A 15,350-nucleotide genomic window follows, 5' to 3' on the forward strand; every position below is an offset into this window, starting at 1 on the left:
TATATATATATATATAATACACACACACACACAGCTTTATATAACTTGTTGCATTTGTGTCCATTGACAAAAATCCGTTCCTTTGACTTGCGGTCTTTCAGAATGACGCACTCTGTTTACAGCTGTTTGACAAGTGTGAATGGCGTGTGTGTGTGTGCTTATTACGTACGTTGCACCTCAGTATTTTAAGCGCTTGAAATGTGCCTTTGCCAGGAGCAATCGGAGCGCACTTAGCAAACGTCGTATCACGCTAATTGGCCGCACAATCGCATGTCAAGATGAGATGAAATGAGGTGACTGAGTTAACCGTGTGGCCCCACCTCCAGCAGCCTCAGATGTCTGAAATAGTGCCAACATGCCATCATCATGACCACGCCTACTGAGCACTTCAAACCTGAGCGACTCCCACACTTTTTCCGACCCACTCCACTTAATAACAATAACAATTCTTCACGTCATCACTGAGCGCGAACTGAGCCCAACAGCATTGGTGACTGGAATACCTGTATGTATTTAAAATACTCATCATCAAAAGAATCAAGTGTGGAGAGAGAGAGTGTGGCCTTTTGCGAGCTCCAAGGAATTTAAACAAAGTCGCATAAGAGTAAATGTTAGTGGCATAATCAAAATGTTGTATTCTTTGGCTACAAGCTATTGAAATAATTAAAATGCTGCATTCTTTGGTTGCATGTCTGTAGTGCCTTGTGAACAAATTCCGATTTTCCTTGGCAGACAGACTGTTTTTCCTTATGATGACCTTCACATGCATCAAAATCACATTGGACTTAATATTCTTCAACTGTCAGGGGGTAAAGGCCCAGTGTGTAAAAATGTTGATTCTCAATGTTCACTTAAAAAACAGGTACATCTTTTCAATAACATGCAAAAAAAAAAATGTTCTCCATTTTTTAAAAATGAAATTAGAGGTGAAGTAAACGTTAATTATATGATTTGGTGCGCAATTCACACAGATGGGTGCCATGTTTCAAAGACCTCTTTCTGTTACGGATAACCGAAGGAGACAAACTTAACGTATTTCCTCACTACGATGACTTCAGTAAGCGTAAAAAATATGTGGTCTCTCCGAGACACCGTAGTGCACATGCTTCAATTTGCACGCACTTCGAGTTTAGGTCATCGCATTCCGTTAGCTAACCGCTATCCATCCATCCATCCATCCATTTTCCACCGCTTATCCGGGGTCGGTTCGCGGGGGCAGCAGCTTTAGGAGAAAAGCCCAGACTTCCCTCTCCCCAGCCACTTCCCGAGGCGTTCCCAGGCCAGCTGGGTGACATAGTCTCTCCGGCGTGTCCTGGGTCGTCCCCGGGGTCTCCTGCCAGTGGGACATGGCCGGAACACCTCACAAGGGAGGCGTCCAGGAGGCATCCTAATTAGATGCCCGAGCCACTTCATCTGGCTCCTCTCGATGCGGAGGAGAAATGGCTCTACTCTGAGCCCCTCCCGGATGACCGAGCTTCTCACCTTATCTCTAAGGGAGAGCCAGGACACCCTGCGGAGAAAACTCATTTCGGCCGCTTGTATCTGGGATCTCGTTCTTTCGATCACGACCCATAGCTAACTACTAGATGGCACTAAATTCTACACACTGTACCTTTGAAACAAAAATCCCAGATGCTCCTGTAAAATGAAGGGAAGCGGTAGAGATGACTAAATGGGTGAGAGTTGAATCGTTTCATTTGAATGTGCGTTACTTGTCGATGGGCAAACTAATAGCTGCTAGGAAACTGCAGTTGTTTACATTCAAACTTGAACTCTGAAAGCTAATGCAAATGATGTCCTACAAGTGAGTGTGAGATTACAATTTCAGCATCCATATTGTATCCCATAATTTTCGTGAATTGTAAGACAGTACATTGTTTTACTTCTTGTGTATATTTATGTTGAGGCTTGCACACGGCACTTGGTTACACTGTGATTGTCAGTGAAGTACTACTTCGTTGAGTCAATATTTCACACTTGTTATTTAATGCCTGTAATCTGAATCCGATGATTTTGTTACCTGCACTTGTATGCTGAGTCTGAAATGCGAACTTGTGTTTTATGAGAGGTTGGCCCCTGTTGGCATTTCCTTTTTGGCTTTTCTGTAAAGATTTGTCATTGGGAAGTGAAAGGTGAGAGGGCAAAAGGTTGAAGAATTTCTCCTTTATTTGGGTTGTCCACATTAGTTACTTCATCGTTTTGGTCATCATTAGGGAATTTGAGGGGGAACATACAGTGATTGGCTATATTCAGTACAGAGAGAAACAAGGTGATGATGAATTTATGAGTGGGCATGGATGTGCTTTTTTTTTTTTTTTTTTTTTTTTTTTAAACGGCTACAAAGGTTGTGGTGTGACAAATTTAAACGCATTCATGGAAGAACCAGCCGTTTGCTTGTCTTCTAAGGACTGAAAAATGAAATACCGGTACATGTGAGCCCTGGGGAACAATCAAAACTTCCCTCTGGATAAAACATACTGACAGACATTTGACAGGTACTTAAAATACCGACATGAAATTTGACACCTACTACAATGACATGGTGTTTACAGTGAAATGGTGTTCAGCCGTCTTTCTTGAAATCAAGTTCAACTTGTATCAGAATGCTGGAAAGAAAGAAGGAAAAAGAGTTGCTGAGTAATTGGCCGTGAGAGTGGCCAATTGGTAATTGGCCGTGGACTGTGATCGCAGACTGCTGACCGCTAACAACTTCCAGTGATGCAGGGTCACCCGCCACCAGAGGTTAAAGGTGACCTGCTTTTTTTTTAAACCCTTTCAGGCACCAATCACGATAACCTGTAACCTGATGACATGATGAGCTGTCCACTGGAGTGACCACTGTCCCTGAGAGGGTTAAATACTTTTTTTTTGTGAAAGTGAAACTGATAGGATGTAGTCAGCACTAACACAAAAATATATCATGTTAATAACACGCTCACAAACACACACATCTTTTTTTTTTTTCCATTTCCCGCTACACCTCTCGTGATTGACTCGGGACCAGTCCGTGTGCTACCGATCAATCGCGATGTCTGGTTGGGCACCTCTCCCTTATAGTGAAGACAAAAGTGAAAGCAGTAAGATCCGCAGATGTGCAGAAAGTGAGGGTGAATGGAATGGTGTCAAGTCTTTATTGTTGACAATTTAGAGGCATATTCTCACCTTGCTGTGTAAATCTTATAATACCTGGCTTGCATATCTTCCAAACGTCTGTCATACCCACTCTGCGCAACCATCGATAAGTGGTGCGGTTGAAATGTACAATATGTTCAGGCCAGAAAAAATTGGGGACCACGAGTTGGCTAAAACAGATGACACCTTCCATGTCATAAGAATTTGACGTCTTCGCACCAGCGGTTATTTGACACCATTGATGCCCATCTCGGTATGCTGAAACCCTGGAAATGCATCTTCCCTTAAGTCAAGTCAAGTCAACAGTATTTATAGAGCACTTTCAAACAGCCATCGCTGCATACAAAGTGCTGTACATGGAGCAATTTAACATGCACAATAAACAGTAAGACAAATCGGTAATAAAGGCGGTAGAAAGCACCAAACAGTAAAACCAAGAACAAATCTAAGTCATGCTGAGTCGAATGCCAAAGAATACAAGTGAGTTTTGAGGAGGGTTTTGAAGATGGGCAGCGAGGAGGCTTGCCGAATGTTCAGTGTTTCTCAAATAGTGGGGCGCGCCCCCCCGGCGGGGCGCGAGGCTCCGTCAAGGCAGGCGCGTGTGACCTCGGGGAACATGCTTTTTAATTTTTTTTACCGTCCTAAAATAACGTGCAGTTGCACCTCCACTGCGTTAGGGGGCAGTGGCGCTCTCATTGGCAGAGTTTGCGCAGGGAGCATTCTAAGGTGTATGTAGTACGTAAGAAGTAAGATGTATGTAGCACTTGGCTTCCCTGTGACTACGGTGGCAGACGAGGAAAGATCGGTGCTAAATAAATTAAAGCGCCACTTAACGACATTACACCCCAATCACACTGATAAGCTGCTAGTGTTTATTTTTCCAGCAAAAACGTGCCGAATATTGCCAACAATCATGCCCTTTGTGACTGCTAATTCAGTCAACTGAAATACAGGTCCCGGCTACACATTGAGCAGGAGCCGAGAGTTCCTGCTTCAAACCTCGCAAAACGTGCTCATTGTAGCCATTAATCCAGACATCGTCTTTGATTTTAAAAAAACAAAACAAAAAAAAAAACACAAATCATTTTATATATTTTTGTTTTGCTGGTTAAAGTTTTTTTTTAATATTGTGCTCCCGAGATAATGTTGGTGATTAGTTTGAATGCATTATTAGTTATTGATTTTATGTAATTTTATTTTTCAGTATCGTATGGTTTGACATGGTCAGTCAAAAAATATTTATCATTAAATTAAGGATTGAATGTAATTTTTGAGCCCTGCGATTGGCTGGCAACTGATTCAGGGTGTCCCCCGCCTACTGCCCGGAGACGGCTGGGATAGGCTCCAGCACCCCCCGCGACCCTAGTGAGGATCAAGCGGTTCGGAAAATGGATGGATGGATGTAATTTTTGAATTTCAGATGCACTTTAAATCTTTTCTGTTCCAGTTACAAAAGCTATTCTTTGTTGTAAGTTAGTCTGTATTTCTTTCTTTTTTATTCTCTTATACGTTAATAAGGATACAGTGTTATTCAAAGGTGTACTTTTACTATTTTATAGACAAATGATACTATTTATAGTCGTGCGGGGGGAGGGGGTCACGAGATGTTTTCCTCTTCCTAGGGGGGGCATGACAGAAAATAATTGAGAACCACTGCCTTAACAGAATGTGCTGGCATGACGTTTGAGAGCACCTCATTGTCGGCGGTGAAGGTGTAATAGCAATGAGAGGGGATTTTTTATTTTTTGTTAATTGTCAGCCTTCAAAGCCAGCGTGTAGACTGGCGTTTAGGACTAACGTGGCTGCTTGACAGCGCCTCGAACGCGAGTGTGCACGTTTCGTTGAGAAAAAGTGGAAAAGCGAGGTAAGAGATGTAAAAAATCTGATGTGACAGCGGTCGTTTGGAGGGGGGGGGGGGGCTTCAACCGGTAGGACTTTAAGCAGACATTTTTGCGACTCAAACATGGAGCAGGCATGAGAAATATGATGGCATCCATTTTGCCAAGGTTTTGAAGTGAGGTTTGATTTGATTGACAGGTAAGCACAGTCAGTGGACAAGCAATTTTACAAGTTGGGAGTTCTGTCTGAAATTTGCTCTCACTTATACTGGAGCATAAACCCTATCCTTACCTTGACCTAAAATGTTCCTATCGTTCATTGATTTTATTCATCACTGCAAGGGACATATTAATAGGAGAAAAAAGCGGTCAAACTATCATCGACGCATTCAAAAAGCGACGCGCTCCTCCTTGCCACATCCTCCCTCACATATGCGCTGGTTAAACAGTACTTTGTTGAGTAATAAAGCGCACGCTTCGTGACGTAATATTGCGTCATCTTGGACATTGTCTTCTGTATTTGTTGAACAATTAAAAAAGGTAGCCATGAGCTAAAAATAGACAATCACGTGATCTCACCTGCAAATATACACAACCGCGGGCTCGCCGTGGGGGTGTGTGCGTGGAAGTTGGAAGTTACCCAAACTCCTCTCAGAGCAGCGTTTCCATCTTACCATTTCCTCATGCCAACGAGACTTCCCAGTCTAATAAAGACTCGAGCATGTCTGCCGGCAACACACAGCAGACGAGGCGAACCACGAGAGATGGGTGGACTGACTCAGGTGAGTGAGTGCACGTCAGTTGGCCGTCCCGTTTCCGGTCTTGCTTCTAAGCCGGTCTGCATCCCCCACAGTTGATGGCCATAGTGGTCCTCATGGTGGGGCCCGCGTGGACGTCCAACCTCAACCGCTGCTACGAGGAGCAGGAGCTGAGCAAGGTGGCCCACAGGAAGCTGGCGAGTCACTACCCGCAGCCTCCGGAGCCTCGGGGGGCGGTGGCCCACGACTCCACCTTGACGTGCCCCCTGGACCTCTTCATGCCTTGGGACCTGGAGCAGAGGTCCCTGTCTCCCTGGAGATATGTGTAAGTATGTTCGTCATCCTTATCTGCGTGCGTGAGCCAGTCCTGTAGAAAAGACCGCATTGCAAATGAGACCCGGAATCAGCTCTTAATTGTCTTAGCTGGATAAATTAAGGGTTACGTTAACGCAAATCAAATAAAATGACAGCAGTGTCTGAACAGAAAATACATTTGGTAGAACTACAGTAGAATCAGGCACTTGACCGAAATGCGGTTGGTTGCTGAAAAAAATATTCTAACCCTGGAGAACCCAATAACCCTTTTGTTCTTTGGAAAATGATGAATTATACATTAAATGACTGCTATATGTTCACTGAACACCAAAATATATGTTTATTCAATGCTTTAATCCTAATTTAGAATTAGGGCCAAATTTGACCCTTTGGGATTTAAGGGTAGCATTTGAGTAGCAGAATTCATAGGGGCCAAATTTGACCCCGTGGGTTCTCCAGGGCTAAAATTTTAATATTTTAAGATGTCAAATAAAATGCTGGAAGGGCTCCACAGATTCGTGGCAGGTGTATAGCACCCCTGAACTACGGTGTAGCGCCGAGTAGAATATTACTTGATTCAGTCTTTTGAATGCAAATGTACAGTCAATGGTTCCTGGCTATATCAAAAGTAATATTTGAGCCATTTTCTTCATCATCATCTTGACCGTTTGACACCATCAGACAAAGACGACACCCTAACAATTGCTCAAGACTCCCTCGGCATTGCAAGGCTTCAAACAGGGTGTTTTCATAGGTCAGAGTCAGTCTCGTCAACAAGTTAATACAGCGAGACTGGAAGAGTCACAGAAAGTCATCGAGGTGAACGTCCTGACCTGAGAAATGAATTTTGCCATTCTACTCCTTGTCAAAGCATAGCAAGTTCAATAATAATAATAATAATAATAATAATAGCGAAGCATTAAAAAATAGTTGGACATTCAATAGTTTCGAGAAGGTTAATTAAGTTCACCTTTCAAGATTTGAAGTTACCGTATTCATGCAATTCGTCTTGAAAGCTGAGTAGCCGTAAATGTTTGTGAGTTCTGTTGTTTATTAGATTATCCATTCCATGCCAGATTTCCTGAAGTGACACGTGTTTTACCCTTGGCGGAAGAATGCTGGTGTTTGAAACGTCTTTCCCCGCGTCCTCAAAACAAAGAAAATCCAAAACATTACCTCATGTTTTTATTTACTCACCTCGCGCGATGACAAAATGACAGACTGATGTCACTTGTTTCTGTCGTGCGATTCTCGGTGTCATCACTTTTAATTGTTCTTTTGCTCTCGAGCCTCTGGTATCACTCTCTCGCCATTATGACGCGTTCGTGTGATCACCCAAAGGGAAAGTCCCGCTCAGCAATGAAAAGGACTTGCAACCTGACGCAATGTATTGCCTAGCAAAATTGTGTCATGCTGTGTCATGGCGGCATTCCCAGGCTTTCATCATCCCGCAACTTGCGTTTCATTTGTCATCAGTCAAACGCGATCACAGATACTACAGTTAAACAACAGGTGGGGAATGCTCACCAGACGAAATGGAACGAGCCCAACTCGAAAGCACATTGCCAATTTCGGCCAAAATATGATTTCAAAAACATGAGTGAGGATGACAGATTAACTAATATTGTGTGTGTGTGTGTGTGTGCATATACAGCTATCTATCTATCTATCTATCTATCTATATATATATAGATATATATGTGTGTGTGTGTGTGTGTATATATATATATATATCTTCCATGAATGCATTTATATATATATACACACACACACACACACACACACACACACACACACACAGCCAAGCGCTACCGATCCATGCGCACTAAATCCAGCAGACATTCAAACAGCTTCTTCCCTCCAGACATTAACTCCCTAAACAGCAACCCAAATCTACCTGTATAGTGCCTCTTTGCAATTTTGCACACCCCTGCGGCACAGCATTCCCACAATAATCACTGTAGCTCCAGCTGTGTTCTGACTTGAACAATTGTCACTGATCTCTATTCCACAGCACCAGACACTTTGAAGCACTCAAGGACATCTGGACAATTACACACTTAAAGATGTTGCACAAATATTGCTACTGGTCACTTTAAAATGGTGCAATGATTTTCTCCACCAACTATTCTAGTATTGTATTCAACCACTGATCACTTTAGCTCTGCTTGATACTTTGCACATTGTCTCGCACCTATCATTGGGTGGAACCACCGCACAACGTTACCCGTACATTACGGAATGTCTTTTCATACCTATTTGTCCTGTCCTTGTTTATCGTAGTTGCTTGTTATTGATGATACTAGGGTAGCCTGGACTACCGGAGACAAATTCCTTGTGTGTTCTACATACTTGGCCAATAAAGATGATTCTGATTCTGATTAGCAGCGATGGCTTCATCATCATCGCTCACCTTGCTGTGCCGTTTTTCTCCAGATGGAAACCCATGAAGGACCACTACCCGTCCACTTACGTTGAAGCTCAGTGTCTGTGCTCCGGGTGCATCATGATCAAGAACCAAGGGACCCCCGAGCTGAGCCACGACTACAACTCGGTTCCCCTCACCCAGACCAGAGTGTTTCTCAAGCGGGAGCGCTGCACTGACGGGCAAAAGTATTACTTGAAGCCGGTCTCGGTGGTTGTGACGGTGGGTTGCACCTGTGCTAGACCCCATCTTGTGTAATCACCACTTGGCACACTTCTTGCAAGGTCGACTTTGATCTCTGCCTGGATTGTGGACGTCAGGATCATTTGAATGGCGGCATATGCCAGAACAATGAGAGTTGATCATTTACTTCTTTTTTTTTTTTTTTTGCCACAATTCAGTCAGACTTAAGAGGCTCAAAGCTGAACAAGCCTTTATTTATTTGACACTATTTATTTATTTATTTTTCATGTTTACAGAGCTGCATTTTGTCTCTTAAGTACACCAGATATTTCGAAAACACTGTTTTTCATGAAGATGTTCTAATATTGTAACATACAGTATACTGGACTCATTTGATCTTTTCCGCAAGGTTTAGATGATTTGGGAGTGAATGAAGAAGATCTGACTTTTGAAGCCGGTGAATTTATGTATCGATGCTGATATGGTGTTCATATTGTCCCAGTGGGACTTGATCCAGTCAACAGGAATTGTATGGTTAGCTTCAACCAAATTAAACGTTATGATGACGTTTTCATTGTGTATTGACTGTCGATACTCATGACGTAGACTGTAAATGCATTCACAGTATTAACAACCTGTCCTGTAGCTCCTCAAAATTTCTCATCATTCACGCCATAAGCAACAATGACACTTTGCACAATCGGGATAAGATGTGACGCCGTACAAGAAATACAAAAGCCACAAGTCACCCTTCCCTCTTTAATTGCCGTTGCAATTTCCCCTTATGTGAAAGTGCACTGCAGCCGTTCCCATACAGTTAAGCTCCTTTGTAGCTGCAATCCCCAATCCCCATCACCTTGGGACATTGTATCGAACATAAGTAAAAACAGAATACAATTGAAGGAATAATTATATGTTTTAGTTATCATACATTCCCGACACACATACTTCTTCTCTTATTAATGAATGTTTTGCTAGCTGTGTGCAATGAAAAAAAAATCCTTGCTCAAAAGATACACTTCTCTTTCAAATAAGAATTAGGAAAGAGGAATAAAGTCTCCAGAGTCATGCTCAAAATATCACTTGACGTGTTGCAAATACTTTCACTGTTGCCGATGCTTTCACACATGTACTGGGTAACTTCACACCGACATATACACACACATAGTCAAACACATTCACGTGTCTCCAACCTTGGACCAGCCAAGGAGGGTGTTCACGGAGAATCAGTTTGGGCAATGTTGGCGAGAACCACAACTGCTTCTTCACATTCCCCCTTGAGAAAAAATGGTGTCATTCTTTCTCTCACTCATTCTATGGTGTTTCATTAATGTCTCATTGATAAACCTGACAACAATGGTTTACAATTCACGTTCAACCTATATTTAATTGAATACACAACAAAGACATGATAGTTAATGTTCAAACTGATCAACTTTATTGTCTTTAGCGAATAAACATTGACTTTGAATTTTATGGCTGCAACACGTTCCAAAAAAGCTGGGACAGAGTCATGTTTACAGAATTTGTTACATCACCTTTTGTTTTAACAACATTCAATAAATGTTTGGAAACGGAGGAGAACTAATCGCCGAAGCTTTAGTGGTGGAATTCTTGTTTGACGTACAGCTTCAGCTGTTCAACAGTCCAGGAAATCTTTTTACGATTCCTTATGCGCCACAAAATTTGAATGGAATACAGGTCTGGACTGCAGGCAGGTCAGTCTTGTACCCCTGCGCTCTTTTACAGAGGCCACGTGGAATGTGGTTTGGCATTTTCTTGTTGAAATAAACAGGGGCAATCCATAAAAAAATCTTGGATAGCAGCATATGTTTCTCCAAAACCTGTTTGTAATTTTCACCATTAATGGTGCCTTCACAGATGTGTTCGTTACCCTTTGGGACTAACAAAGCCACATCCCATCGCAGATGCTGGCTTTTGAACTCTGTGTCTGTAACAGTGCGGATGGTTCTTTTCCTCTTTGGCCCAGAGGACATGACGTCCAAAAAAAGGCCAAAAACTATTTGAAATGTGGACTCATCAGACCACAAAACACGTTTTGCATCAGTCCATCTTAGATGAGCTCGGGCCCAGAGAAGCCAGCGGCCTTTCTGGGTGTTGTTGATTCGTGGCTTTTGCTTTGCGTAGTAGAGGTTTCAGTTGCACTTACGGATGGAGTGCCGAACTGCATTTACTGACATCGGTTTTCTGAAGTGTTCCTGAGCCTCTGTGGTGATCCTTTACCAATTATCTCATGCAGTTGTTCACAAAGAGGTGAACCTCGCCCTTTATTTGCTTGTGAAAGACTGAGCAATTCAGGTAAGCTCCTTTTCGACCCAAGTGTAGCAACTACTACCTGTTCCTATCGTTTACCTATACACCTGTGGAATGTTCCAAACAGGTGTTTGATGAGCATTCCTCAAGTTTCTCAGTCTTTGTTGCCAATTGTCCCAGAGTTTTTGGAATGGGTTGCAAATTTTAAGTATAAATATAAATATAGGTTGAAAATGATTTGCAAATCATTGTATCGTTTTTATTTTTGTTTTTAACATACGGTAATGTCCCAGCTTCATTGGAATTTGAGTTGCAAATGAAGCTTCCAAAGTATTTTTTTAATATAGCTCTTTTGTTGCAGCTCATAATATTGTGAAGGTGGTAACATTGTTGAGGCAGATTGGAATATACACAATAGATATAAAAAGTCTACACACCCCATGTTCAGGTCGATTAGATAGGATGATAGATAGATATGAAAAGCAATTTTCAAGTCTTGCCACAGATGCTCAAAAGGATTTAGGTCTGGACTTTGGCTGGGCCATTCGACACACATGAGTGTTCTTTGATTTAAACCATTCTATTGTTTCTTTTTGTATAGTGTCTTGTCTTGCCGGAAGATGAATTGTCTTCCCAGTCTGAAGTCTTTTGCAGTCCTCAACAGGGGTTCTTTCAATATTGCCCCGTATTTAGCTCCATCCACCTTGCCATCAATTCTGACCAGCTTCCCTGTCCTTGATGAGCGAAAGCACAAAAGCATCCCCACAGCATAATGTCACCACCATGTTTGACAGTGGGGATGGTGTGTTCAGGGTGATGAGCAGTGCTTTGTCTTTTGCCACAGAGCGCTTTGTATTTAGTCCCAAAATTAAACTGAATTTCTGCAGCTCCTCCAGTGACCATGGGCCTTTTTGGCTGCTGTTCTGACCAGTGCTCTCTTAGTTCACCTTTTCAAAATAGGTGTCATGGCCAAATTTTAGAAGGTCTTCAGTTGGCTTGCATGCAGTAGCCATACATTTAGCTCTGGCTTCAGCAAATTTGTTCTTCGTCGTGTTATCCATTTTCTTCGCTTTGAAATTCTCCATAGCTGTCTGTCTTAGACGAGGGGGCGGAGTACTCACATCAGCTGCGTGCTTGGCCATTAAGTGGTATTTCAGACTCCAAGTGCTATGATGATAGCTCAGTTTACGACTGCAAAACATCCAGGTAACTTTGGTCTTGTCAGTGGAACTATCTGGCAACTTTTTAAAAGTAAACTTTCCATTCATAAACTCTTTCAATATCCGTTTTCGGTGTCTCGCGCTGCCGTGGCTGGCAAAACAGACATGGGCGTGGACCTGTGCAGCGCGCATTTTGTTTTGTTTCCGGTTTATTTATCGAGCAAGGTAGCATCCGCTGTGATGTGTTGCCGCATTTATCTCGCGATAAAAAATTTAATCACGTTAACATTTATTTAAATTAATGCAGATAACGCGCTAAACTGACAGCTCTAATATATATACCGGTAAATATAAAATTTATTTAAATTAATGCAGATAACGCGCTAAACTGACAGCTCTAATATATATACCGGTAAATATATATATATATATATACAGTATATATATATATGCACATCTATCTATCTTGCCTTGACAAATTGTGTGTATGTGTATACTGTATATATATCGTCGATGATGGTGTAGTGGTTCACACGCTGGACTTGTGTGCGCAAGCAGGGTGGGGTCAGTTCCCACTCAAGTGACAGTGTGAATAGTCATTTGTCTCTATATGTGCCCTGGGACCCACTGGCAACCAGTTCAGGGTGTAGTCTGCCTTATTCATGACATACATATCTCAGGGGGCGGGGTACAATTTGTGTATAAAAAATGCACAAGAATATAGTTTTTGATCTTTGTAAATTCTGTGGGAGCGCTCGGGTATGATTTACAAAGGAGGTGAAGGGAAGCTACGGTGGATATAAAAAGTCACAACGCACCCCTGTTCAAATAGTGAAGGCTTGTGTGGATGCAGATCAGTGATGGGTACAATACGCACAAGTACTCAAATACTCATCTGGTATCAACCAACTTTGGGGAAACTTGATGATGGATCTCAACTCAACTCAACTCAACTGTATTTATAGAGCACTTTCAAACAGCCATCACTGCATACGAAGTGCTGTCCATGGAGCAATTTAACATATACAACAAACAGTAAAACAAATCGGTAATAAAGACGGTAGAAAGCACCGAACAGCAAAACCAAGAACAAATCTAAGTCATGCTGAGTCGAATGCGAAAGAATACAAGTGAGTTTTGAGGAGGGTTTTGAAGATGGGCAGCGAGGAGGCTTGCCGAATGTTCAGTGGGAGGTCATTCCAGAGAGAGGGACCAGCAACAGAAAAGGCTCGATCCCCTCCGAGCCTCAGTTTAGTTCTTGGTACTTCTAATAATGTCTGGTCCGCAGACCTGAGGCGCCGGGCAGGTGTGTAGGGGCGGATGAGCTCAAAGAGGTAAGGTGGCGCGAGATTATTTAGAGATTTGAAAACAAATAAGAGGATCTTGAAAATAACTCTAAAATGAATGGGGAGCCAGTGAAGGGATGCCAGAGTAGGAGTTATGTGCTCCCTCTTACCAGTCAAGAGGCGAGCAGCGGCGTTCTGAAGGCGTTTAATGGAGGACCGGCTGACTCCAAAGTAAAGGGCATTGCAGTAATCGAGCCGGGATGTGACAAAGGCATGTATTACTGTCTCAAAGTGTTCATGAGAGAGGAGAGGTTTTACTTTGGCCAGCTGTCTAAGGTGAAAGAAGCTGGATTTAATAACAGCACCAATTTGCCGGTCAAGTTTGAAATCACTGTCCAGTTTAAGGCCCAAGTTTGAGACTGTTGACTTAAGATAAGGAGACAGGAGGCCCAAGTCTATAGGATGGGATGTACAAGGGCCACTGGGACCAAACAGTATCACCTCTGTCTTCTTTTCATTGAAATTCAAGAAATTTTGTGCCATCCAGATTTTGATTTCTTCCAGGCAGGATTGAAGTGGCCTAAATGAGAAGGCGTCATTTTTGCTCAGTGGGACATAGATCTGGCAGTCATCTGCATAGCAGTGGAAGGAAATACCATGTTTCCTTAAGATGGAACCCAATGGGAGCAGACACAGCGAGAACAGCAGCGGCCCCAGAATTGAGCCCTGTGGAACACCACATGACAGGGGAGCAGTGCGGGACTCAGAGCAGCTAAGTTCAGTCAAAAGGTTCTGTCAGCTAAATAGAACCTAAACCACTCAAGAGCGCTACCGCCAATGCCCACCAAGTGCTGCAAACGAGTCAGCAGAATACTGTGATCCACAAAACATGGACGCTAGGCAAAAGGAACATTTCTCAACCAGGGCAAAAGGGCTGGTGCTGGAGCATCACCCGGGATCTATTTATGCACATGCTTGTGAACAGTACTTCACTTCCTTTTCTCCATGTGATAGGTTACCTCCTTATTCCATAATTGATTATTTTTCTTCCTACGAAGACAACATCCATCCATTTTCTATTCAGCGTTTGCCTCACTGTGTAAATTGCAACCCCCCCCCCCCACATTTGTTTAAAATTAAAAACTTTGGAATCATATCTACATACACATTTATGCTTAGCCTTTACAATAAAGCTCAAACTTGAGCTCAGGTGCATCCTGTTCCCACGGATTATCGTATCGATCACCAGCATAAAGAATACTGAAATAAAAACCTGGCCCAACATACTGGAGGTGTGCCAAAGTTTTGCACAAATGCTGTAGAATGATGTCAATGTTTTCTGGTACATGCTCTTATCTTCTTTTTTTTGCTTGCGAAAATTTGTTCCATTTTAATGTTGAAACATAAAATGTGGAAAATGAAAGCGGTATGAATACTTTCTGTATGCTTGGTACAGTTTGAAGCACAAAATGAGTCAATTAAAAAAACACTTTCCCTATAATTATAAAATTATTTGTCGTGGACAAACCTGCCAAGTAATCAGCATGCCAACCGCTAATCCAGGTTGGAAAGTTAATAAATGTCAACTATTCTATTGACAGTAACAAAACATTCACCCACTTAAAGAGTATGGTTGATGACGCTGCCATATGTGTTCTCTCCATTTCCATTTTTTTTAATTTGCATGTGACAATGCATTGTGTACTCCCGTGTACATTGTGTAACCCAGTGGAACGTCATGTACTGTGGCAAAATATTCCTGGACTATCACTTCAGATCTCTCCTCTTTCTCTCTCGTTCTATGTATATTTATTGCAGACTCCAACTGAAATGTGATCTGTCCCATCGGTTGTGAACTTTGGACCGGACACAGCAGGTGTGACATCATTCGCAAGGATGATCAAACCAAGCCATTTAACCTTTGCATATCAAGTCCCTCTTGTGAGCATAGTGAACACTAAAATGATAAGAGGACAGAA

At 42.4% G+C, this 15,350-nt stretch overlaps 1 protein-coding gene across 1 annotated transcript; it reads left to right on the forward strand.

Annotated features, from left to right (window-relative positions):
• The first annotated feature begins 5,227 nt into the window (after positions 1 to 5,227).
• Positions 5,228 to 9,171, forward strand: il17c (interleukin 17c). Its single transcript, XM_086109457.1, has 3 exons — positions 5,228 to 5,752; positions 5,824 to 6,053; positions 8,480 to 9,171. The coding sequence occupies exons 1-3, from the start codon at positions 5,654 to 5,656 to the stop codon at positions 8,724 to 8,726; spliced, it is 576 nt and encodes a 191-aa protein (XP_085965583.1). The 5' UTR covers positions 5,228 to 5,653; the 3' UTR covers positions 8,727 to 9,171.
• The last annotated feature ends 6,179 nt before the right edge of the window (positions 9,172 to 15,350 follow it).

Source organism: Hippocampus guttulatus, chromosome 4 (genome assembly GCF_054856545.1).
Source record: "Hippocampus guttulatus isolate MCC_2025c chromosome 4, RoL_Hgut_1.0, whole genome shotgun sequence".
In the NCBI taxonomy this organism is placed as follows: Eukaryota; Metazoa; Chordata; class Actinopteri; order Syngnathiformes; family Syngnathidae; genus Hippocampus; species Hippocampus guttulatus.